A 26,603-nucleotide genomic window follows, 5' to 3' on the forward strand; every position below is an offset into this window, starting at 1 on the left:
CTGAATCTTCACTGAAATTTTCTTGAGGACACCAAAACGTATTTAACATCTTGTAAAAAGGCCAAAATTTTTAGGCCTTTAAAGCTAGTGTCCATCATCACCTGCTGTATGGGACTCTGAGCCTGGAAGAGAATCCGTCGGCCCAGCAGCTCGGCAAAGATGCAACCAACAGACCAGACATCTATAGATGAAGTGTAATGCTGGCATCCCATCAGCACCTCTGGAGCACGGTAATACTGCGTCACCACCTCCTGGGTCATGTGACGAGAAGGATCCGGCTCCTCGACACGTGCCAGGCCAAAGTCACAGATCTATTTGAGAAGAACGAGAGACCTCCATCACTTTGTGGTTCTTTTTTTTTGATTGACAGTTGAGCACTTGGTGTGGTGTGTGGTACCTTAAGCAGACAGTTGCTGTTGACCAGCAGGTTCCCTGGTTTGATGTCTCTGTGGAGAATGCCTGCTGAGTGCAGGTACTTCAGTCCTGAATAAAACAAAGCGTGAACATTAAGGTGTCATTAGTGCATATTTGATCTAAAATTGTGTTTTAGAATGAAAAAGTTCCTCATCCAGATGGGTTTTTATTGAATTTCAAAAAATGATCTACATCCACGCTGTACAGCCTACAACACATAATACGTGATCATTCACATTCACTTGGCATGCCCATATTTTGCAGGAATCTGTACGTGCAGTCTTCAGGTTGTGTGATAGTCATATGAGATGGGCTTGAGTCAAAGTCTCTTCCGAAACAGAATACCAGCATTTCCACACTAAAATGGGTTCTTCTCAAAAGCTTTTTCAAAATACAAAATTTTTGCAGGTCGAACATGCCAGAGTAGTGTGGACATCAAGCATAACAAAATGTATGCCTTAAAAATAATGCACCTTGATCTTTTAATTCTCAAGCATGCTCTGAATAAAAACATTTTAATTTTGTATTTGGAAGACATTTTACCAATGGTTTGGTAAAATGTGGTAAATAAATAGTAAATAAAACAAAGATTTACCTCAAACACATAGTAAATCTTAAACCCAGAAAACATATGAATTGTGAAGCTGCCTGTTATATATTTTTTTTATAAGAAATTTTTCTTAAACATCAAATCAGCTTTTAAGCATGATAATGTGACTGGATACTAAAAATAAAAACTCTCATCTTGTATTTTTGATAAAATAAACACTACAATTTTTTTAAAGCCAGTAAATATATATATATATATATATATATATATATATATATATATATATATATATATATATATATATATATATATATATATATATATATTTTTTTTTTTTTTTGCAATGCTGATGTAACAACTATGGCCACTATCATCCGAGAAACTGCTTTTATATTAAATTTAGCAAATGATGCATTTTTTTGGCAAGACTTTAAAGTAATGCCCCATTAGTTAATAAACAACAAACGTATTACAGTATATTTTCATATTTGTCAACTTGAATTAATGAAAATAAAAGTTATCCAATGTTCTTGCTAAGTTTGTTAACATGTTAATTTAGGGATAAAGTACATCCAGGTGGTTGCTATCACAGGAAAACCCCACAGGTATTTGTAAAAGACTGAAGGACTTTATTCAGGGAAAACAACCATCCTGGATGTACTTTATCCTGCTTATTAAATAGCTACTTACACATAAAAATAACACACAAAACATAGTTCTGAGTAATAATAGTTACGCATGGCCCTCGACATGGCTGACACGCACCCTTTGAAAAATGTAACTACACGTCGCAACGATGCACATCTCACGCTTTGTGATTGGTCAGCTTGGTAGCGATGACGAGAGTGTGCAGTGTTGAGAGCTGCGAGCCCGATGGAGCGATTGTTTACTTATTGTCGAGTCCCGTGAAGGAGCTCCAATGGAAACTGTTGTTTTGTGTTTATCTTATGATTAAAGTTGTTGCACGTCTACCAATTCCTGCCTTTGAATTTAGCTATTTGGACATTAAGGTAGCGTTCAGAAAAAACAAAAACACGTGAAGAAACTTGACACAGAGAAATATAAAATCCTACTGCCAGCTAGTGTTTCGGAAGAATTATTGTAGAGTAACACAAACAGTGCACAGAAGTATAAATGCACAGCCACACGGACGGTAGGCACTGTGGGTCACGGCGATCAATGGAGGCAGAAGTATAAACTGGCCTTAAGTTGCACATTGTTTAACTTTGCCAAACTGTCAAAAACGCAAAGTTGACAAAAACAAAACTGACTTGACAGACAAGCAGATACATATGAAAGTCAGTAAAAGTATATGGATTGAAGCGTATTCACTGTAGGTCATGGTGATTCAAAGTTCCCAGAGGAGCTTGTAATATTTAGAGGTTGTTATCTGGGAATAACATACATTGCAATGTCACAGCTGACCAATCAGAACCTAGTATTGGAGATACTAGAGATATTAGTTATTGTAATAACTAATATCAACAAGCTTTTATTAAATGCAAATGCCGTAAAAAAAAAAAAAAAAAAAAAATATATATATATATATATATATATATATATATATATATATATATATGTTTATACTCTGTTCATGTTAGTAAATTATTAACTAATGGACCATTATTCTTATTTTTTCCCCAAGTTTAACCTCATTAACATCTGAATCAACATCCCTACCCCAGACTTATTTAACACAAATACTGTTTCAGCAAATCATAATGAAAAAATGCATTTGACTCTCAAGAGTCAAAACTGCCCCAGTCAAGAATAACAGTTCAGGAGGGTTTCACTAACAAATTTTTATTCCCAGAACACAAGATTAAAGCTTTCCAGGCTGATTACAGGGGGTCAAATTTAATCCCATTCTGCAACAAAACATCAAACGTTCCAGATTATACACTCCTGATTTAGAATAATCCAAGAGAGACATATGCCCCATGTGAACTCACCCCTGAGTATCTGGTAGAGGAACACCTTGATGTGATCGGTGGTGAGAGGCTGAGGGGAAACGATGACTTTATGTAGGTCACTCTGCATGAGCTCAGTGATCACGTATCTGCACCACAGACCCAGTTAAGAAAACAACTGACCTGCAAAAAATGTCTACAGACACAACAACAACTTCCACTATGAGAACAAAACAGGAGAGAAACCTGTATTTGGACGAATTAACCCAAAAAATATTAAGAATTGAGAATGTGAATTCAATTTTACCAGCCATAAATCATTATTTTTTTATCTTAACACAATATTATTTGCATTTTTACCGTGCAGGGCAGATTATTTTACAGCTTTTCCTAACATTCTTGCACGTTTTAATTTCTAATACATTTACAGTTCCAACTGGCAAGTAACAGTTTTATTTATTGACCAAAGCTAATTCTCAGTTGCAATTGGCACTTGTCTAGGTGTTAATTTTGGATACTCAATACAAAGCAGGATACTTAAACATTTCACATTATGCTACAAAAAAAGTTCACATTTTTTATTACTGATATTAGAGGTTATAATTCTAATTTCTGAGCCACTGCAAAAAGGATAATAAACAAAATGGTAAAATGAGTACACCACTTACAGATCTCTTTTTTTAAAATAATAGTTTCCATAAGAAGCTATACAATAATATATGTGTATACAGAGTAAACGGGAATCAGAGAGTGAAATTCAATACCTTTTAAAACCATTTTTAAGACTCGTATCATATATTTTAAGACCTTATAAACACTTTTTAATTGGAAACACTGGCGAGATTTTAACTTGCAGTATATTTACTAAATTTTAATGTAAGAAATTAATCCAAAACTAAAACATTATTCATGTACTGAATAAATATCTATTAAATCTTGCTAATCCAACATGTTGGCGCCTATAGAGCTGTAGAAATAATGGTGTTGCCTTGGTTGGTTTCTGCAATAAACAAAGCAGCATGATGTTAAATCTAGTAGGATTTATTGATTTGATAAACTACACAGCATCCTGATACTCACAGATTTAATTCAGGCAAACTTTAGCATACAACCATAAATTGCATAATCAAAAATTATATAAAATTTAATACATTGCAAAACAGCCTTTAAGACTTTTTAATGCTTTTAAAGGCCTAAAATTTCTATAAATCAATTTGTCAACTTGTAATACTTTTTAAGACCTTGCGGACACCGTGGTGTAATCAGGGTTCCCACTTTTTCATGAACATCAGATTCAAGGACTTTTTAAAGCAACATTAACTTTAAATCAAACATTTTTGTAATTCACACTTAACATTTCTCTTTACATTTTATATTTACATTAAAAATGTCAGAGTAATGATGATTTGATTCTGTCGTTTAAAAAAAAAAAAGTTAAAAACAACTTCCAAGAACTTTAATAAAATTTGTCAATACCTGTAATATTCAAATGTGGTTTCTGAAATACGGATAAAATAAAAAAACTTTTTTATCGTTATTGTTTGGTTCTGTTTCGTTCTACTGCAGCACAGTACAACTTTTGAAACAACATTAATTTATTTTCCTTTGGCTTAGTCTCTATTCATCAGGGGTCGCCGTAGCGAAATAAACAACCAACTTATCCAGCATCTGTTTTTTTTATAGTGGTTGGCTTTCCAGCTGCAACCCCTCACTGGAAAACACCTATACACTCTCATCTGCTGTGGTGACCCCAGATTAATAATAAAGGGACTGAGCAAAACAACCATAAAAAAAAAAAGTTACATTTTTGTAGGTTGTAATTTCTTATTGCAACATGTCGCCTAAATTTAAATGCATTAAAAATATTCTGTCTGAGTGTAACGTATCATGGTTGATCAGTGATTCATACAGATCTCAACCTACAGTTTTATAACACACGTGAACCACGGATTAATGCATTTTTTTTACTTGTAGATTAATCCAAAATTTGTAACGGTCGCAGAGAGATCACATCTCACGTCATTCTAATCACATGTATGAAAGCATTTAGGCTTTCCTGTAAAATATAATGATGACGAAAAAAGGTTATTTGGGAAGTGGTGGGCTTCTTAAGTTATTATAGGTCTTTTCTGTCAAAATTTGTTAAGCCAGCATTAATGAATTCAGTGCAAGCTGCATAATTATTCATTAAAAGATTGGGATCTCAACACCCACGCAACATACATTATAAATGATGGTGATTTGCATGTTTATTAATCCTTTAAATAGCTGCATTCAAATCTGAAAACGTAAAAATCAAGAACGAGTTTTAGTCTTTTAATATAGTTATGAAGTTATAAACAGTCAAATAACACAGAAGTACTGAGATAAAAAAAAATTTTAAACCACTGATGTTTATTATAAAGAATAAAACACTATCATATGCATTAAACGTGACGCTCAAAAAAGAAAGATGTAGGCAGCAATTACATTGTTTAACCAATAGGTGGCAACAACCAGCCATCAAAAATATGCCACTGAATAATTCTTCAAAAATGACACACCTAGCAGTGAAACATGAAGTTTTAAGAATAAATTTGATTTGTACAAATTATAATGTTAGATTTGCACATGTAGTGTCATCAGCAACAGTAGTAGTAACAGTGGATTTTTCACAGTACTGAATATTTTACAATTTATTTTTATTCAGCTAATTTATTATTTCTTCATTTTATTTTTAATAAAATTACAGCTTCTAAGTTCTGTAAGTTAAAACAACATATAATAAATGGAAAGCAAATCAAATTAGTCTCCTCCCCTTTTTGGTTGATCTAAAAAAATGGTCCGATCCATGACAAAAAAAAAACCCTAATGTGATCTGAACTGTGAAATTTGTGGTCCGTTACAGCACTAATATTTACTTAAAAATTTATATAAATATGCTGATGTGTTTAAAAAATATTTTCAAATGGGGGTTAAAATTCTTGTGTGAGGATTTTCTAGTTTTATTAAATTGCGTATGCCATGTAAAATAATTTTTTCCATTCCATTTTCGATTTTGAAAACCACGATTACCTACGTTTGTAAATATTGCAAATGCTTTATATTATTTAGGCTCAACAATAGCATCTTCATGCAAAGTTTCCATATTTAATTACCCAAAATGTAACCAATCCATTAGTGTGACAGATTTTTTTACATTTTTTTTTCCATTGTATGGCAAAACATGCAATTTGTATCCAGAGCATTTATATACTTTCTAATGCAATTATAAAATATATATTTGATATTATTACGACTACCTGTGGTGGTATGCTGTAACCCTTTCCGCTATTCATTTGGAGATATTTAGGACTTGTTCTGGTCAGCTATTACGGCACGGTTGAGCCACTTTCACAATGATAACATCAAGCACAACACTGATATGCATGCAAATGCATCTACAGCAGTTATTAAACATTATACTATCTGCCAAATGCGTTACACAGTCACACAGTACTAATGGAAAAAGAACCAATCACTTAATCCCCTCAATAATGAGACAAGAATTGACTAAAATAATAAAATTACAAAGCATGAAATGAAGGATACATCTCCTCAAAGCAGTCGATTTGTGGAGGTTGGAGAATGTCAAGGGCAGAAAGCACCTGTCAGAGCAAATTAGCATCATTACTAAATCAATTCATGAAATTCTAAAGCACACATTGCAACAACAACAAAAAAAAATCTCTACGAAACTTACGTTGTCATGTTTAAAGAAACACAGCATCCGGAGTTCCCTAAACACACGTTTGCAGGAGACCAGGTTCTGGAAGACATTGGGCATTTTCTTCAGAGCCACCTTGCGTCCATCCCGAGGGTCAGTCACAGACCTGTTACAGCCAGATGTTAACATTTACTGAAGAAAATGACAGTGTGTGAAAGTCTTATATACAGTAGCATCATTCAAAAGTGATGTCTAGATGTAGAGAATTGATATCTTCCCCAGCAAACAATTGTGTTTAATAGAGGTCTGACATCTAAACGTAAACAGCTTGGTTAATAAAAGGCTAAACTTGAGCTGGCAGTGAAAATCTAATAGACATCTAAGAATAGCCCAAAACTAGACTATTCATCAAATAGACAGACTTTATACGTGTAGTTATTCCTTTTTGTTTAATAGATGACTAGTTTTGGCCTAATCTTAGACGTCTATTAGATTTCCACAGACAGCCCAAATTTAGCCTGGTTTTAGCCAAGATGACTGTGCTTAGACGTCTATTAGACATCTAATAGACATCTATTAAAAAAAATGCTTCCTGGATCACCTTGAACATGTTAAGCCTTTTCCCCCTCCATCTGCTGTGAGATTATTCAATGAATTTTGATCTTTTTTTGTACTTTGTATTAAGATTGCTGTATTCAGTGTAATTTAATTTTGGTCTCATTTTTATTTACGTTTGCTATTATTTCTCCTCGTTTATTATTAAAGCATCAATCAAATATTAATTAAAATATTTTACAAACTGCCGTCATTTATCTAATATGCGCTATATTGCGACAGCTTAGTATGGTGAGGGAGGCGAGCGCATAATTAAAATGCTTTAACTACTTAATAAGCAATACTTGGGAATCCAAACATGACTGTGTCTGCAGAGCGAGTTTTCTCCACGGCATCTATCAGGATCAGCTGTGATCGCCAATGCCATTCTTCAGTGTCATTCATCTGTGAACAGCGCCAGATCCATGCTGACCGTTAGAGCAAATCGCAGCCCGTTCTGTTGAGCGTGTGACCAGTCATAGGCGTTTAATATCTCTCTTAACAACGATTAAAAAGCAAGCGGGATAATATTTATGTTTGATTATTTTTAAAGGCTCATATTGTTCTGTGCATGTGCTTGGGTTTTGTTAAATAGTAATTTTGTTAAATAGTAAAAAGAGTGTTTTCTTTCTTCTACCAAAGAAGTGTAATTCTAAACGAAAATAACACTGACTGTCATATCTATTAGTGTAAGGCCAAATGCAATATAATGTGCTATAAAAATGTATAATTTATTATTGCTATTGTGCTTTCTTAACAGTCATTTTCTCAATACTGTGATTTTAACTCCTTTATTAAGTTGAAAGTGAGCAACACATATTTACATGTTGGTCAACACTGTTCATTAATAACAGTGCTCAGTTAGTTTTAACTTATTTAACCCCCAAACAATAAACAAAAACATCTACCAGGGCATTGAGAGACTTTGATCAAGCGTATCTAAAAATCAAACCAATCACAAACTTTTCAATGCTAGTGTAACAACACAATCTACACAAAAGTGTGCATAAAGATGACAACAGAACTTACCAGACCACTCCAAACGCCCCGTAACCGATAGGTCGATCAGGCTCCATTTCAGCAGGACTTGGAACCTCACTAGCTGGGTTACTGTGAGGTTGCGGGATGGCCGCCCCTCCGCCAGCGCTGCCCCCGAGAGACGCCGGGTGTCTGGGAGTCCCAGCAGGTGCGTTGGGCCCAGTCGGATTTGGTGTTGCGCCGAGGCCCGTTGAGGTAGTGCCGGCTGTGGTGTTGACACAAAAATATTTGTGGCCTAACTCTGATGCTGGGAACAAGTTACCACACACTGTCGGCCGAGTGGATCCATGGAAAGCCATCCTAGATTAGAGTAAACACAGAGTGGGAATTAAAGGAATGTAGCATATAGGGTTCCAGGATAATATACAATATAGTGTTGCACAATATACCGACACCAAAAAAGTATCGCGACACCCTGGTGTGCTCTGCTGCGTGATTAGGTGAACTCTGACACGACACAATAAAACCGAATCACGGGAAATGACTCAGACGTAGGCCTATGAATTGATAAACCACGTATGAATTGGTCAAACATCTTTTATGCGCTAAATCACTCACTTTTCCACATTACATTGATGATAAACAGACGCATGTACTGCTTTACGTTAACAAGCTGAAAACGAAACAACATTTTCCAAAGTTCAGTTGAGCCAAACGTAAACACAGCAGCTGATCGCACTGTCCTTGACATCTGAGATACAGCAAAGCAAATGATAAATGATATAAAATATGCTATGAAGTTTATGTTTTCATTTCAAATATATAAAAATATTATACACCCACAAATATGCTAAATATATACCAAAAACAATTGTCATATGTTGTGACACAAATAAGGATGCACCAATACCATTTTTTTTAACCGATCATGATACCAAAATTACAAAAAGTATCGACCGATACAAATCCTATCCTGATACTGTGCCATTTTTTTAATTTCATTTTTTTTCTATATTAGGCTAAATCATTTTCTGTTAATGACAATCCATATCGCGCCCGTCAGTTTCACTTTTATTAACTTAAAGGTGCAGTAGGTGATTGTCTTCAGAAACATTTTTTGTTGTGCTGGTTGAAAGTCTCTTCACAGTCCAATAGTAATGATTACAGTAAATGATCTAAATGTGTTTATATGTATTTTTATATTCTGGGTAAAGCATAAAACTAAAAAATGTTTTTCCAATCAAATAGAGTCGGACCGTCATCGCCCTTAAATCCAATAGGCAGGTCAGACTGTCTGTCAGCAAATGTAGATTCCTACTTCTGCGCATGTGTTTACGCATATCCGCCATTAGCGCGTGCCCGTCTGCATCACAAACGCATGCGCGAGAGCGAGCTGTGGGCCGCTCGCAGATGCCGAGTCGGAGCCAGAGGCGCCGAAGGACAGCCGAGCTCAGGCCGATTACTGTAAAGCCAGGCATGGGTATAATTCGCCCTTAAAGCAGCCGCGCGGTCACGAGACAGACCGGGAGAAATCAAAAGCTGAATTGAAACTTTTAAAAACCTGAATCAATATTGGAGTTACTTTAGCACGCTGGAGGAAGGACGACACCATGGCTGAAGTATTACTGTTAGACAGGTAATGTTCTGTTTTGAAACTATTTTATGTTAGATTGTGTTTTGTTATGAATGACTTATATAGCACAGACGTGTAGTTCAGCCACTGAAATCTCCCGGTGAAAGATTTATGTGATAATTTTCAGTTTCATAAGGTTCTTTGACAGCATCTATAATGTAGATTTATATTTATTTTAACAACAAAACACCAGTAAATAGCGCTATTCCGCCTAACCTGCTTTATTGAGCTGAAGTTGCTATTATATTCACATTGGGTCATTTTTGAACAATGATAGCCTTCCTATACTGTTTACCATGCTACTCTGAATATTCGCTCTGAAATAGCATGTAAGTGCGGCAAAGTATTTCATGTAATTTCTGCACGGCGCTGGCACTAACTAACTGGCGAATGAAATGAACTAGGTGGTTGTCTGTCGGCTGTTGTGACGCGGTGCGCACGCTCGCGATTTCAGGCTTTGAATCACAGTCCCTCCCCCCCGTCCAAAGATAATATGCTAAGCGGTTAGCATTTTGGCAGATCACCTACTGCACCTTTAATCAACTGCTTTGATTAAATGAGCCAGACTTTTACAATCCATTCACAGCACTGAACGCATTCCCCTTGGAAGAATAAACTCAGTCAGAAGGATGAGAGAACAGAATCTCATTGTAAGAATAACAACAAATGAGCCATGCTGAGATATATTCTCAAATTAGTATAGTCACACTCAACTCAGACAGTCACACCACATGACAAAAATGTAAGTAGAGGTCTGTAAACTAATCTAAAGCACTGGGATGCTGTAATAATATCTTGTCAGAGGAACAACATAAATGTATATCTTTTTAAAAAAAATACCTCTGGTAGATGACATCATGGACAGCTAAAAATGCAGGCCCCATCATTCACTCCTATATATAATATATAAATATGTTATTATATATGAATATGACAGGATCACTGTGTCATAAACAGTGATGACCAAACAACATCTCCAGGTTCTTTGAGAACCAGACCAAAAAGTTATGTGCACTTTTGTAAAGTTTTTTAAACAAAGCTGCAATATATTTCATGTTAAAATTGCTCGGCTGGACTGCTGACAAAATTAGTTTTTATTTCTATATTAGTTTTACTTTTAAAAATGATTCTACTCTTTCAGCCGACAGCAAACACTGAGTGTTTATAAATAAATAATATTTTGAAAGAAAAATAATTATGGTGTATTATCGATTTAGTATCGGTAACATATTTTATTTAGGTATAGTATCGAAGTCAAAATTTTGGTATCATGCAACAGTAATACAAAATTGTTGTTGAATGCTGTAATAACGGTATTTTTTAAGATATAACACTTTAAAAAATTATTGTATTAGTAATTTTAAAAAAAGCTTATGTAATAAATGAAATGAACAAATTTAAACAGATATTAGATATTTTTTCTGGGCTAATTAAATATAAAAAATAAAAAACACTTTAAAATACCATGAATGACTGAAAACATCAGTGGAAATTATGATTCTTTTTGGCTGTTGTCATTTTCATCAATGTATAGAGCACACAAATGCTCGGCACCAAGTATTTTGTGATATGGATATTGCATATACTATTTTATATACTTTTTATACACTAATCTTTCAATATTTTGTGCAGCGCTAATCACAAAAATGACAATTCAGGTACCATTATTAGCACATCTTTATCTGTATAATCACATCTGTATGATTTCTTCTGGTAAGAAGATATTTTGAAGAAAGCTAATATCTGATCAGTTCTAGTTTCCATTGATTTCTATTAAATGATGTGACAACATAACAGAGATCAATGGGAACTGAAAGTGCTTGGTTACCAGTAATCTTCAACACCTTTTTTGCTTAGCGGTAACGGCGCAAATTATAATTTTTTGGTGGAATATCTTTTAAAATGGATTAATTACACTCAAAAAGGTAGGTTAACAAAATACATTTTAGAATATGACAGCAAACTGAGAGCAAACTCACACTTACAAAAATATTATATTCTGAAAAAGAAACATGCTGTCATTTACTCTTCCATATGTACATTTGAAAAAATGGCAATAATGAAACTATAACTTATATTAAAAAAGCTTATTAAAATGCATTTACTGGAGACCGTTTATCCTATTCAGTTAAAAAAAGTTTCTATTTACAATAATGGTTCATGTCTGAATATGTAGGATGAAAAATGGCATAAATAAATTGGCGTAAAGGGAGGTTTCCACTGAAATATGTCAATATTTTGCTTCACAAAACTGCCATATACCTTAGGAAGACTTGGAAAAAAGTGTCAAGGGTTATACACACCACTTAAATACTGTATATTTTGTTTATTGTTGGCTTAAAGAGATAGTTTAGCTAAAAATCAATATGTACAGTTCATTTACTCACTTCACAGCGATCAAAGACCAGATCTACATTAAAGTGTCTGTGAATCGGAAGTTGTCTAATTGAGTAGGGGGCGGGGCTTTCTTTTGATCCATAATTTTCTCATCGCAAACTAAGAGGGGCGTGGTTAGGTATATTGTAGCTGAAGCCATCAAACTGACTTCAACTACTCCAAACATGTAAGCTAATGGTCAGACTTTGATTGAAGATAAGATTACCAATTAATTTTTACTTAAAATTAATAACTGTGCAAAATAAAATGTAAAAACTATTTTACAGACTTTAAACTTTAAAGCAGTGGTCTCAAACTGCTGGCCCATGGGACATTTACGGCCTGCCCTCCTTCTCCCTCTGACCCGCAACAGACATCAAAAATATCACAAGATTCAGCCCATCAAAGCATTTATTGAACCACTGTCATTGTTGTGCAGTCGCGTCTAGCCACTTGTGGTTTTGACCGCCCCCTAGTAAACATTTAAAGTACTGCATTCAGATTAGTTTTACTTTAATTTTCTCTCAGTGCACGGTCCAGAGTAACACACATGCCTTTTAATTCCTTGGCTGATTTAAACGTTAAAATATGTCCATAAGTGCTTTATTTTTTTTAGTAAAGCTCTATTTTTGTCATTTGATTATTATCAGTTTTATTCCACTTGTATTTTGCTGTGCAAACACATCTCAAAGGCTTACACGTTATGCTGGTAGTGTAGCAAATATGATCATTTTGCTAATATTGGATTCAAATGGTCTCATTTAATAGATTTTCCTCAAATGTTTAGTAAGATTTGAATACAAACTATGTACATTAATAAAATTAGTAAAAAAGTAAATGTGAATATGTACATACTTTCCCCCTCTCTGTTGTAGTTTTACAAACAAAGAAAGATATTGAGAAGAACGATTGCCAGTAAAGTCACTTAAGTTACCCCAAACTGCTTTCTGCTGTTCTTACACTATTGGTGCAATACAATTGGTTGGGACAGAATAATAATTACTATGCCTAATTGTAGTATTTGCATAGCAATTTAAACTCCCCCTTTAATATATACAACAAGAAACTAAAAGCTAGAGTTTTGACTGCATAAGAATGATTGACTTTGATCTAATGCTCGGCCAAACGCACACCAACCACAGATATATTTCAGCAGCTGATGCGTGACACAATAAACATGCTGAATTGCATCATCACTGGTGACAGGTAATGGTTTAAAAATATAAACGGCAAGTCTGTTGTCCTAAGCGCATAAATTATGTCAGATTTTCACTTTTTTTCTTGTGCTTGAATGTTAAATCTGCCCACCTATGAATTGTCAGTCACTACAATCGCCCCCACCAATTTGCGTTTGTGACCCCTGCATTAAAGGATGTTTTAGCTGAAACTGTGGTAGTGGTTAATTAAATTTAAGTTAACAACTCCTTAAGGTCAAAAAATACATAGGGAAAACTAAATTAATACACAAGGCCCCTGATAAGGGTTCATGAAGTAAAATGACGAGCCTGTGAAAGAAAATGTACAAAATCCACAGCCTCTGCAAACAGTCTAGCACAACCTTCCTGTCACATAAAGTGGCTTGCAAACAACATAAGCTTATGTGTGAATTTCTGCCTGCCATTATATTATGATTGCAACCTTGTTAAAAAGTATTAATTAATGTTTTATATACACAAATAAATAAATCACTCAAGTGCTGGTAGACTTTTATTAGAAATGATGACCAATGTACCACAGTTTCAGCTACTACAAATCCTTTAAAAATTCCTTTAAGACTCATGATAATACAAATGTGGAATGACATGTCAGTGAGTAAATGAGTACAGAAGGTTAAACCAACTTAAGACGACAAAATAATTTATGTAAGCTACGTTTAAATGTAAAAATTATAAACAGTTTTACGATTCCCTTAAACAATGTTGTCTTGGCGGAGGTTGTAGACTTCGGTAAAGACTTAACTTGCTCAAATTGAATTGGGTTACAGGGGAGAGCTATAAATAAAACATTAAACCTAAACAAACAAGCAAATATTAGGCAATACAAACAACTTGTCTCTTAAAGTCATTGTCCAGTACTACCGGCAGCCGCATTGCAACAGTGCAGCTTTAACAGTTACCCCGAAACATTAGATCAAATTCAATCAAGCCAAAGGTTGATGTACTTTAATCGTGTGCTCTGACAGCACCTTTGCCAGTAACAACAGTCTGCAAAAACATTCCACCTCTTGCTGGCGACACGTTTTTCAAGTTAACATCACTTTTCTACCTCATCTTTGTTCCTAAGAAGCTCCCGTTTCCTCAACATTACGTTATATCCAAGCTAACAAGCTACACTACAATGACACAAACCGTGTTACCGGTTGAATTTTAACCCGCTTAACGCCCCCTCAACATACCGGACTAAGTAACCTGCACACACACATCTCAGCTATCTAGTTAAAAACAATTTCAAACTCAAATTATAACATTACTAACACGACCTCACCAGCTGTTACCTCAGGCTAGCTAGCTAATTAATCTGCTCCGTGACCTATATAAGATGTTTATATGCACAAACGATGCCTTCAGAGCGCAAATAGCGGCATAAAGTGAAGGTATTACACCTTAATGCGTAAACGATTGCCAAACTAGAACTAAAAATGGCGAAATGGGCTAAGGTTTTATCGGCTGCAGATGTTTGTAAAGTTAGCTTTAGCACAGCGGCTAACCTCTCGGAGCTGATGGCAGCGGCGGCGGCGGAGCTCAGTTCTTCATGTCGGCCGCTGGAGGATCGCAGCGCTTTTCCTGCATTTCTACTCGCGGTAAATCCTTCACCTGCCAAGGATCCAAAACCCCAAATCTCTCGCCGTGTTCCTCTGCGCGATCTAGAAATCAGCTGTTGGAAACAGCGGTAGTAAGGGAGCAGAAGGAGGAGTTGAAAGAGGGGGATGGAGTGAAAGAAAGGAGGGATGAGTGAATGGGGGAGGGGAGGCGAGGACCACCGGTGTAAACAATGCGAGGGGACGCGGTTTAACCGCTCACCGGCTACTGACTCACGAGCAGGGTAAACGTGTAGAGGGTGAAACTTTTATTAATGAAGCGTTTCTTTTCTTTCATTTCTAAAAGTGAAAGCTGTGACTGACCTTCAGGAGTATTTATTATCTGACAGAGTGTGAGATAATCTGGTTTAATTATTAATAACATTTATGAATGAAAATAATTCATTTGAATTAAATAAATAAAAAATCTTTCTTACAGTAACTTGGGTATCAGGTGTGAATGGTTTAACTTCATGAATACAGTTTGTGTCAAAGCTGTAATGTAATAAATATGCATGCTTCTCTGCCAAGGTTAGAGTTTTTTTAATCAATGAAGCAATACATTAAATTAAATAAATTAAATGATTCAGTATTTGTTTAATAATCTAACATTTATTCAACTTTATGAATATAGGCTAGCTAATACTGCGATTTAAGATACTATATGAACTTCTATATAAAAATTACTGAAATATTCCAGAATTGAAATTAAGATTTAAAGCAAATGAAACATACATATGATTAAATCTGATTATTTCAAATAATCATTTGAAATAAATAAATAACATTTTGTTGTAACTTGGGTATCAGTTGTGAATGGTTTAACTTTATGAATACAGCGTTTAAGCTGTAATAATATAATATAATATAATATAATATAATATAATATAATATAATATCATATAATATCATATAATATCATATAATATAACATATAATATAATATAATATAACATATGCATGCAAAATATGGTTGAAATATAATAAATTAAAACTAGTAAACAATCTGTTTACCATATTAATTTTTTTTAAAAAGCATATGTAAAAAGATTACTCAATTATTCCACAATTGAAATTAAGAATTAAAGCAAATAATACATACAAATATGATTAACAAATAATAAATTGAAATAGGCAAATCATTTATTTACCAAGTTAACAAAAAAAAATGTTTAAAAAAAAATTACTGAATTGTTCCAGAAATTAAATTAAGAATTAAAGCATTTAATACAAATATGATAAAATAAAAGTAAACAATTTGTTTACTATGTTAAACAATAGTAAAAAAGAACTTATATAAAAGAATTACTCAATTATTCCACAATTAAAATTAAAACAAATAATACATATTTAAGATTATAAATTAATAAATCAAAATAAGTAAATCATATAACTACTATAAAAAAACATGTATAAAAATACTGAATTATTCCAGAATTGAAATTAAGAATTGAAGCAAATAATGCATACAAATATCATAAAAAAAAATCTAAGTAAATAATTTATCTACTATAATAAACAAATAAAAATAACTCTTATACAGAATTACTGAATTATTCCACAATTGTAATAATACGTATACAAATATGATAAAAATAATAAATGAAATAAGTAAATTTATTTACTATATTAAACAAAAAAATATCTTGTATTACAGAATTACTGAATAATAACAAAATCTAATTATTTTTTTTAAATTACTTAAAAGCCATTAATAATTATAATAATATAAAAAATATTACACCGTATAAAGAAATGAGTTGACTTTACTTAAAAAGTTAATAAATCTGTTGTCTTGACGTTAAAAAACTGTGCCTAATTATAAACATTTAGTCAACAGTTTCAAATTACAAGTTGACTCACTTTTTTAAGTAAAGTAACTAATCCACTCTGCAGATCTCTCTCACGTTCCCATACTGAATGTAACCCCAAACCATGATTTTACGTTTACCAAACTTGACTAATTTCTATGAGAATCTTGGGTCTATGCAGGTTCCAATAGGTCTTCTGCAGTATTTATGATGAGTGGGATGCAGTTTAACAGATGATTCAGAAAATCTACCTTCTGCTACTTTTCCAAATGATCAACTTGTAGTCAAGTTATTATTCGTTGCTCTTACAACTGGGATCAACGACATGACTCACACGAAGATGATCATATTTGGCTGTTTATAGTAAATAAAATATTAAAATCCCCCTGCCAAATATGCCAAAAAAATTGTATTATTTCAGTTTCACAACGGTAACTGCATAAAAAGCATGTGTAAAAAACAAAGTGAGACCACCATTAGTTAAATCCAGTATAATTAGGTGCATACTCATTATACAGAGATTAATTAGGATAAGAGCACAGCGATACCAACACATATTGGCTTTAAACAAGCATCAACACAAACCCAACTGGAAACATAGGTTACAGATCTTATGCAACATAATTAACACTACATTTGTTTAAACTTCTTTTAGTCAAGATCAATAAGAAAAATACCAAAAGTATAGGGATGGAATAGATGCTTTTTTTGCTTAATATTCACGTATACTACATACATTACAAATATAAATATTTTGTCCAAGTTTAACCCCTCTTGCGATCCTGATGAGAGGAAATGGCACTATATTTGATCCCCTCGAATGTTCAAGTTGTGCGCAGGCGGCCGTCAAGATCATTTATGATGGAATGATCTCTTACAACAGAGTAAATTCTTTTATAAATCTCTTCTAGACTTCGAGAGCATGAGAATACAGACATAATTATATAAGGAAACTGATTGGAGGTTTAATGTGTCAATTCCTCTCAGTGTTCTATATTCCTCAACACTGTATTTTTTTTTTAAACAATGAACTGGGACAGCGCTTAATAACAGCCTACGTTTAAAACAAGTCATCTCTCCAATGGGACTGTGCAAGGAAATGTACTGATACTCAAACCAGTTGTCCATCAGATCTTCTTCTACAAAAAAATTGAAAAATTAAAATTGGGACTGTTAACACAATCTGGGCATGATAGTAAATGTAAAGCAGAGTTTATGATTCGTGAGTTCATTCAAAAGTCAGACTTATTTTGAGGAGAGTTCAAGCATATTGGTGGCACGATGGATGGGATGGGTCGGGTAATGGCTAGGTTTCCATGGCCATCTTTGTGTTGCCATTTCCATAGGAACCTGGAATGAGAAAGAATTTAGATTTATTTGGTTGAATTTTGATACTTTACACTAGGGTTTTACAATAGAGGTTCTTCTAACTTCGATACGATACCTTGAAACAGATATCAATATATGATACCATTTTAGATACCGCGAGAAAAAGATATATGGTGCTATGCTGAACACTTGCAACACATGTCAGCTAACAGTTAGAAGAGAGAAAGCCAGTAACAATACTAACCCAAAGAAAAATCGTATTGTTTAAAATATTCTAGTATAGATATGCATCGAAATATTGATATTTTATAAACATTACGTTTGCACACATCCTTTTATCTACAGTATTTCTCAGTGTTCATTTTGTCAACAAAAAGGTGTTCCTAGGCAACCTTATTTCTGAAATAAAAACAATGACTACATCAGAATCCAATGATGCTAAAAGACAAGATTAAAATGAAGTCAAAAAAAAAAAACTAACCAACATTAATTTTGTTACAATCTAGTCAAGTTCCTGTTCAACTCAAGCCATAATCAATGCACATTTTTCGTCTCCTATTAAATAACAAATGAGATTAAAAGGTGGAATATATATATATACGCGCACACACACACACCACTTTATTATGTGCACCTGTCCAACTACTTATCAATGCACTTAGGTATGTAGACATAGTCAAGACAATCTGCTGCAGTTCAACCAGAGCATCTGAATCTGGAAAAAAGGTGATTTAAGTGACTTTGAACACGGCACAATTGTTGGTCTAAGTATTTCAGAAACTGCTGATCTACTGGGATTTTCACACACAACCATCTCTAGGGTTTACAGAGAATGGTCAGAAAAAGAGAAAAAATCCAGTGAGCGACAGTTCTGTGGGCACAAATGCCTTGCTGATACCTGAGGTTAGAGGAGAATGGCCAGACTGGTAGGAGCTGATAAAAAGGCAACAGTAACTCAAAATAACCACTCGTTACAACAGGTTATGTAGAAGAGCATCTCTGAATGAACAACATGTCGAACCTTGAGGCGGATGGGCTACAGCAGCAGAAGACCACACCGGGTGCCAATCCTGTCAGCTAAGAACAGGAAACTGAGCCTACAATTCACACAGGCTCACCAAAATTGGACAATAGAAGATTGGAAAAACGTTGCCTGGTCTGATGAGTCTCGATTTCTGCTGTGACATTCGGATGGTAGGGTCAGAATCTAGCGTCAACAGCATGAAAGTATGGATCCATCCTGCCTTGTATCAATGGGTCAGGCTGGTGGTGGTGGTGTAATAGTGTGGGGGATATTTTCTTGCCATACTTTGGGCCCATTAGTACCAATTAAGAATTGTGTCAACACCACAGCCTACCTGAGTATTGTTGTTGACCATGTCCATCCCTTTATGACCACTGTGTATCCATCTTCTGATGGCTACTTACACCCAACTAACACACCATGGCATAAAGCGTGAATCATCTCATACTAACAGAGTATGTAATAGAGCATCTTCGGGATGTGGTGGAACGGGAGATTGTGAGTGAGGTGTACCTAATAAAGTGGCTGGTGAGTGTGTGTGTGTGTATATACATACATATATATATATATATATATATATATATATATATATATATATATATATATATATATATACACACACACACACACATACATACATACATATATATATATATATACATACATATACATATATATATATATATATATATATATATATATATATATATATATATATATATATATATATATATATATATATATATATATATATACATATACATATACATATACATGTATATATATATACATATATACATATATATACATAAATATATATACATATATACATATATATATACATATATATACATACATACATACACACACACACATACTGTCAAAAGGACTGATCTCCTAAAATTCAGTGTTTTTGATCTGTAGCAGCTCAAAACATGATCATTATTTTAAATGTGAATTATTTATAGTTTTTTAACAGTTTCTGCTTAATTGTTTGATAAATAAATATAGCCTTTGTGTGAATAATAATTAACACAATTAATAAATAGATTAGTGTATAGAATAGTGCATATTAGGTTGGGCAGTTTACAGGTACTATGGTAGTATTGTGATACTATATCTCACAACGGTAGTATCTCTATTAACGGTCTATCTACAATACATAATGTTGCATGTGGAAGATCAGTAAAATGCTCACGTGTTTGTGCAACAATAGACCATTTTATTTGAACAGCCTGTGGAGCTCTTTAAAGTCGCAAAACGGTGTAGAATTCACGCCTTTTTTCACATGTTTTCTGACAATCAGTTCGAACAGACATCTGAAGCAGTTCATTTCTGTTCCTGTCAATATGATTTAGTAGCTACAACAACCTCAACAATCTCTTAAAAAGAACGACTCACAAAGGGATAGATGAAAAAGAACAAATGAACAACAGGAAACATTGAAACTCATTTTGACCACTTCATATAGCCTAATATTGTTAAAAAATCTCTTTGTGATGAATTTTATTGGTATAATTTGTATCTTTAATGTTTTTTGTTGGTCAGTTATCCACATAATAGTTTAAGTGAAGTGATGTGCAAATACTTTTTTCAGTAATAAGGGAATTCAATCCAATTCAAGTAAGCCTATTATAACATCTAAAATATAGTCTTTTACTACTTTATTTCATAGATTTGAGTTATGAATTACAGTACAGTATCGCAATACTACTTGGTATCACAATACTCTAGCTCAGTGGTCACCACACTTGTTCCTGGAGGGCCGGTACCCTGCAGATTTTAGCTCCAACCCTAATCAAACATACCTGAACAAGCTAATCAAGGTCTTACGAGGTATACTTGAAACATCCAGGCAGGTGTGTTAAGGCAAGTTGGAGCTAAACCCTGCAGGGACACCGGCCCTCCAGGACCAGGATTGGTGATTCCTGCTCTAGCTGGTATAGTATCGTAACAGGAATGAATGGTTTTGCGACAACCCTAGTTCATATAAAATTTCAGGAATTAATTAAATAAAAAAAAAATAAAACACCATTAATAATACACAATTCCAATAAAACACAATTAATTCATTTGAAAGTACTGATTCACAGAAAAGTAAAAAATTAAACTTCTAAAAACTGCAAGGCAGGCAGAAATGATCAGTTTTTATGAAATTTGAAAGGCAGCATGAAAAAAAATCTTTGTAAAAACAAATTTGTTACATTTTCTTATTCATCAGAAAATTTTACCTTCCCAAAACTCTCTTTTTCAATATCTTCAGACACATGAATTTATAAGAAATACATTTTCCCTTTTTCCCTTATGCACCTCCCAAAAAAAGAAATTGATCAGGTTTTAGATATAAAACTTTGTAAAGGTGCAGTCTCTAAAATGTATAAAACTATTTTTGTTTATTAGACGGTTAGGTTCATCATCCCTTTTTAAAATAAAGCAGAGCTGGGAATCAGATCTCAATCATGTTTTCACAGACCAGGTATGGTCCAAGGTCCTGTCTCGTGTACAAACCTCTTCTGTTTGTGCTTGTCATTCCCTTATACAATTCAAGTTATCGCATAGAGTACATTACACTAAAGCAAAAATATCTAAAATTACTCTGGTTTTGAACCGAGTTGTGATCGGTAGCTCCAGCCACTCTTTCATTCTTTCTTGCTTTGTCAGTGCTAAGATCTTTTTGGGCATCAGTTTTTAAATAAATTTCTTCTATCATCTACGCAATCAGATGCACTTGCCTTCTGTTAATTGCTAAAAGGCTTATAACACTAAACTGGAAATATCTTTCTCCACCCAGTTTTGTACATTGGATGCATGATCTGATGCAGCCTATGCAAATAGAAAAGATTAGATATACAGTTTGCAGTAATACAGAAAAATTTGACACTATTTGGCAACCCTTCCTCTTACATTTTAAAAATAATAATTAAATAAATTTATATATTTTCCCTGCCTCTGGCTTAGTTATAAATGGAGTGTTTTTTTGTTTGTTGTTGTTGTATAGCCTAATATGTGTTACTTTTATCTTTAATGTTGGGCCCGGATTGGCTAATCAGGAGGACCGGGAGTATTCCCAGTGGGTCGGTCGATTTTTTGGCCATGAGGGCCGCTGTCCCTAGCTGCCTGCACTCTGAGTGGTCACACTGGTTTCATTCATTTATGTATTTGACCATAGCCTCAATCTTTTTATTCATTATTTTACCGCAGCTCCGCTCTTTTTATTTATTTTCCAATATATATATGTCCAATAAAGAAATCTATCGTTTCACTCAGAGATACAGAAACAAATAAAACAAACAAAATATAACCTCAAATTTCTTCCATCACGGATGCGGTAAAAAAACTGTGCCCCTCTGCTGTCTTCTAAAGTACGCACTGCCGTCAGATTTGACAGAAGGCTCTAGTTGCTGGTGATTGTTCTGTCTCTACAGATTTGGTAAGTGAGCGACCAGTGCTCTTTGTTTATTCAGTTTGTTCGTATCGAACAAACTATTGCACTGAGTGTAAACATGTTAGCACTACAACCAGACTTTAACCTCGTGTAGGATTTTCGCCGCATTTAGTGACCGGAATAACACACAAGGCTTTCTGACGCTACCTGCCGTGTGCATCTAAGTTTCAGGAAAATGCTGAGTTTTTTTTTCTCTCATTCGCCGTGCGGTATCAAACATTGCATGAAAAATACACGCTTAGAGCAGATCTTCGAATCAAATATCTCGTTTGTCGCGAGGAACTTAATAAATTCCCTGAATGAAAGAGCCAAACTGCAGTTAAAGTCCACCATTTAATAATTTGGCAAATAATTCGACTACAGATGTCCATGTAAACACAGTCACTTTGTCCTGTGTGTGTGTGTATGTGTGTGTTTTGACTCTGAAAGTAAGCGCGCCCAAATAGACACTCCCACACCATGCCTCTTTTCTTCCTCCGACACTCCCCCCTAAACAGAGCTGGACACGCCCACTTTTCTGACTTTTTCCAAAGTAGAGGTGTGTAAACACCCTGCTGAAACGAAGGGGTTTCATGGCCCTTTAAAGAGCCCGCACACACTATTTAACATGCTAAATATCCTCAATGCAAATTGGACTGAATATCCATCTGAACAACACTTCTAAGTTCTCAAATGCAAACAATTCAAGACAAAAATATTAAAAACTGAAATGCATCATATAATATTAGATATTAAATCCAAACAAATAGGCTAATACAACATATATTCAGATATTGCAGGAAAGGACATTATGATGATTTAATGAATAGTGTTGGAGATTTAACTACCCCTTAATGTGCATGGATGCATAGCCCTAGCTGTGGTCGTCTGCGTCGCTGTCGCACACCTCTCAAAAAAATGTAACTACACGTCGCAATGACGCATAGCGCAAGCTCTGTGATTGGTCGGCTTGGAAGCGCTGATGAGTGTGGTTGGGACTGAGAGTTCTCTGTTGTTTACAAGAGATTGTTTACAAGTGTAGACTGTTTACAAGGAGCACCGGATGGACACTGATGCTTTGTGTTTACCTTATGGTTTAAGTTGTTGCACATCCGCCGATAAGCGAGTTTGAACCACTTGTACATTAAGGAAGGGTTCAGAAAAAACAAAACACCCCACTGCCAACTTGAGTTTAGGAAGTGTTATTGCAGTTACATGAGCCGTGGCTCATGCCGATCACTTGATGCAGAAATATAAACCAGGCTTAAGCCTTGAAACTTCAGGGCTGAAAAGAAGTCCCACTCTGGCCCTCTATAATGTTATTTTATCTAATTATTATTATTTATTTTTTATTTGTTTTTAGCGGGTTTTTTTATTGTCCTTAATGCAAGATTATATTATTGTATTACTTTATTGAGAGAGAAAGAAATTGAGAAAATTTTGTTCTGCTGCTACACTGGAGCAGCTGATGTCTAATGATTCTATGTATTTGGTGCTGTGGCTCTCTGACTAATATCTTATAATAAGAAACAGTTAAACTAAAATCTCTGTGACATTCAATTTTCATAGCAGATATATAGTAAATATCTAATAAATCAACCTGCTCCTTCGCTCACCTGTCCAAACTAAGCCCATCCTCTTGTCCCTCCACCTGCCTCTCTCCTCTCTCCTGTTGGTTAGCTGTGGCTTTGTGGAGCGATGCTGGAACAGTCCGTCACCAGCAGCCCCACTGTGACTGGAGGACTGGAAACAGGAGCGGCTGTGCCCACTGTCGCCACTGCACTGCTGCTGCTGCTGATGGGGCAGGGAGCGTTGGGGTCCGTCTGGTTGGCGTGGGTTTCCATGTGACCCTGCAGCTGTGTGGGGGTCTTACAGTGAATGCCACACAGCTGGCAGAGCAGCACCCCGCCTGGGCCTGAGCCACGGCCAACTCCGCTATCCTTCCACTCCTGCCCGTGATGCTTCTGGGCATGAACACGCAGGTACGTCAGTGTGGTGAAGCCTGTGAGGAACAAGGGGATTTTAATTTCAATAAAAAAATAACGTCGTACTTTTTGTAATTTAGATATTGTACAGAGATGCTTTAAAATTGGAATATTTAAAAAAAATATTATTTTTAACCCATGTTTATTGCTCAAATTGACTACCCTCTCCTTATATTGGTGGCTGTTTTTGCCCCATTGACTTCCATTATAACATTTTTTGATTGTAAAGCCATGACAGCATATAATCATGGATTCTTGATTGTAGTTGGGAGGAGGTAAACGTTTTAATTCTTACTGTTTATCAACAATTGGCAGCATTAACCCTTTAGATAGGCCTGTGCGCGCGCACACACACACACACACACACACACACACACACACATACATATATATGGAGTTCTATGGAGTAAAACAACAAATTATAGTGTGCATGCATAAAAAAAACTTACTATGTTTACTTAGACCATTGAAATTGGTTTTAGAATTGTTAAATACTTAGAAATATGGTGATGTGGCCACAAGGCAAAGATGAGTGGTTGTTACTTTATTTTGCAATATGAACCAGAGTCAACTTTTCCACTTATCAAATAATGGCCACATATAAAAACATTCAGATGTTGTTTTCAAGACATTTGTCAGGCTTTTGTCCTCAAACTGCTGCAGTGTGCAAGGTCATTCGTTTCTTACACATCTTATCGAAAAAGCCTTCAGTTTTATTTTATTTAGTTTGACTTTTGAGAGTTATGGTTAGAAAATAAATAAATAAGGGATAATTAATGGGCTGGTGTGCATTAAATGATTTTAAATGCACAGCGCAGAGGCGAAAAAACATCCAGCCGTTGATTATTCAACTTATTCCAAGGTCATTTATTAAGTTTTAGACAAGATAAAATTAGTAATGTTTTTGGCAGCAAAATATATGACTGAATTAGGTTATTCATCCGTTACGACACATCCCCCAGCTTTAGGGGGCCACACATGGTACAAGCCATGGCACGCTTTTAAAATTCAAAACATGACAAAACTACATAATTTTCTACATATGCATCTTATAAACACAACCAAGCCTTAAAAATACACTCTGGACCACCCCTTTATATTCACTTTCACAAAAGACACACGTTTTATTACAAAGGGCAATTAAAGGAATTGTGACATTTTCTAAAGCATATAGGTGAAGTAAGCTAATCAACAAGACTCACTGCGGTTGCAGAGGTGGCAGACATGATGCTGTGATTGGTTATGGACCCTCATGTGATCTGTGATGTAAGCTGGGGAGAGAAGTTTGCCACAGATGTGGCAGGGCACCTTGTCCTCATGTCTGATCATATGAGCCCGTAACCGATCTTTAGTAGCAAATGCGGACTCGCATGTCTGCACAAACAAAAAGCACACTTTATATAAAAACACATCATGCATTGCATTCTCTCTGGTACTCCAGCTCAATCTGCACAACATGACTCATCCGCGACTCACACACTGACAGACACATATGGCTGCAGCCCCCACACACGCACAAGCTGAAAAACCCAGAACACAGACCTAATTCATTGGCAATACCACAATAAATTGGCCTGAGGTTTAATAAATGAATTCATAAGCAAGAATGTATTAAGTGTATTAGAAGTAATAAATGTAGCATCATGGTGTTTATACATATAAATAAATATAATAATAGTATAATATAATATAAATAAAATTATAAATAATATCTATTAATCCACAGGTTAAAATACACTCAAAATGTTTGGTTTAAGAATACAAAAATAGGATGAATTTTAAAGTAAAAAACCCACAATAAGGATTCTGTTCATACCAGGATTACTAGGAAAAGACTAATAAAGTAACTAATTAATGCTTTTTATTGAATGCTTTTCTTTTGTTTATACAATCTAAGCAGGGCTTTACATTAACACCCACCAGCCCGCCAAATGCGGGTAGATTTTAGCAGTGGCGGGTTAGACAGAAGTTAAAATTCTGTTTAAATTTTAGTTTTCTTAAAAGCAGGTTTTGACAATAAGGATGGCCCAAATGTGATCTTAGAATCCAGACAAATATAATTTGGTTTGTGCGGCCAAAAGAAAGCCGGTTGA

General features: G+C 34.7%; 2 protein-coding genes and 2 long non-coding RNA genes across 6 annotated transcripts in view; 2 read left to right on the top strand and 2 right to left on the bottom strand.

Annotated features, from left to right (window-relative positions):
- Positions 1 to 15,044, bottom strand: part of nlk1 (nemo-like kinase, type 1) — a 29,360-nt gene extending 14,316 nt beyond the window's left edge. The window contains exons 1-7 of one of the 2 annotated variants that reach the window (XR_015479682.1): positions 14,848 to 15,044; positions 8,183 to 8,491; positions 6,596 to 6,725; positions 6,445 to 6,500; positions 2,917 to 3,023; positions 398 to 483; positions 102 to 311 (exon numbers count right to left, since the gene is read on the bottom strand). Coding sequence is in view for 1 of the 2 variants with exons in the window: in NM_212956.3 (NP_998121.1) it covers positions 102 to 311; positions 398 to 483; positions 2,917 to 3,023; positions 6,445 to 6,500; positions 6,596 to 6,725; positions 8,183 to 8,490 (897 nt within the window). In the remaining variant the exon portion in view is untranslated. The remainder of the gene's footprint in view (positions 1 to 101; positions 312 to 397; positions 484 to 2,916; positions 3,024 to 6,444; positions 6,501 to 6,595; positions 6,726 to 8,182; positions 8,492 to 14,847) is intronic. The other variant, NM_212956.3, reaches the window with a different exon arrangement.
- The window catches only part of LOC147845592 (uncharacterized), a 344,082-nt gene that overhangs the window by 241,484 nt on the left and 75,995 nt on the right, over positions 1 to 26,603 (top strand). The window lies entirely within an intron of this gene.
- The window catches only part of maza (MYC-associated zinc finger protein a (purine-binding transcription factor)), a 29,032-nt gene continuing 19,653 nt past the window's right edge, over positions 17,225 to 26,603 (bottom strand). For both annotated transcript variants that reach the window (XM_087244222.1, XM_087244221.1), the window contains exons 6-8: positions 25,713 to 25,884; positions 24,142 to 24,527; positions 17,225 to 18,098 (exon numbers count right to left, since the gene is read on the bottom strand). In XM_087244222.1, coding sequence (XP_087100348.1) covers positions 24,202 to 24,527; positions 25,713 to 25,884 — 498 coding nt within the window. In that variant the 3' untranslated portion in view covers positions 17,225 to 18,098; positions 24,142 to 24,201. The remainder of the gene's footprint in view (positions 18,099 to 24,141; positions 24,528 to 25,712; positions 25,885 to 26,603) is intronic.
- On the top strand, positions 20,397 to 21,819 carry LOC147845598 (uncharacterized). Its single transcript, XR_015480665.1, has 2 exons — positions 20,397 to 20,839; positions 21,039 to 21,819. It is a non-coding gene; the product is annotated as an uncharacterized LOC147845598 (long non-coding RNA).

This window comes from Danio rerio, chromosome 3 (genome assembly GCF_052040795.2).
Source record: "Danio rerio strain M-AB ecotype USA chromosome 3, GRCz13ab, whole genome shotgun sequence".
NCBI lineage: Eukaryota > Metazoa > Chordata > Actinopteri > Cypriniformes > Danionidae > Danio > Danio rerio.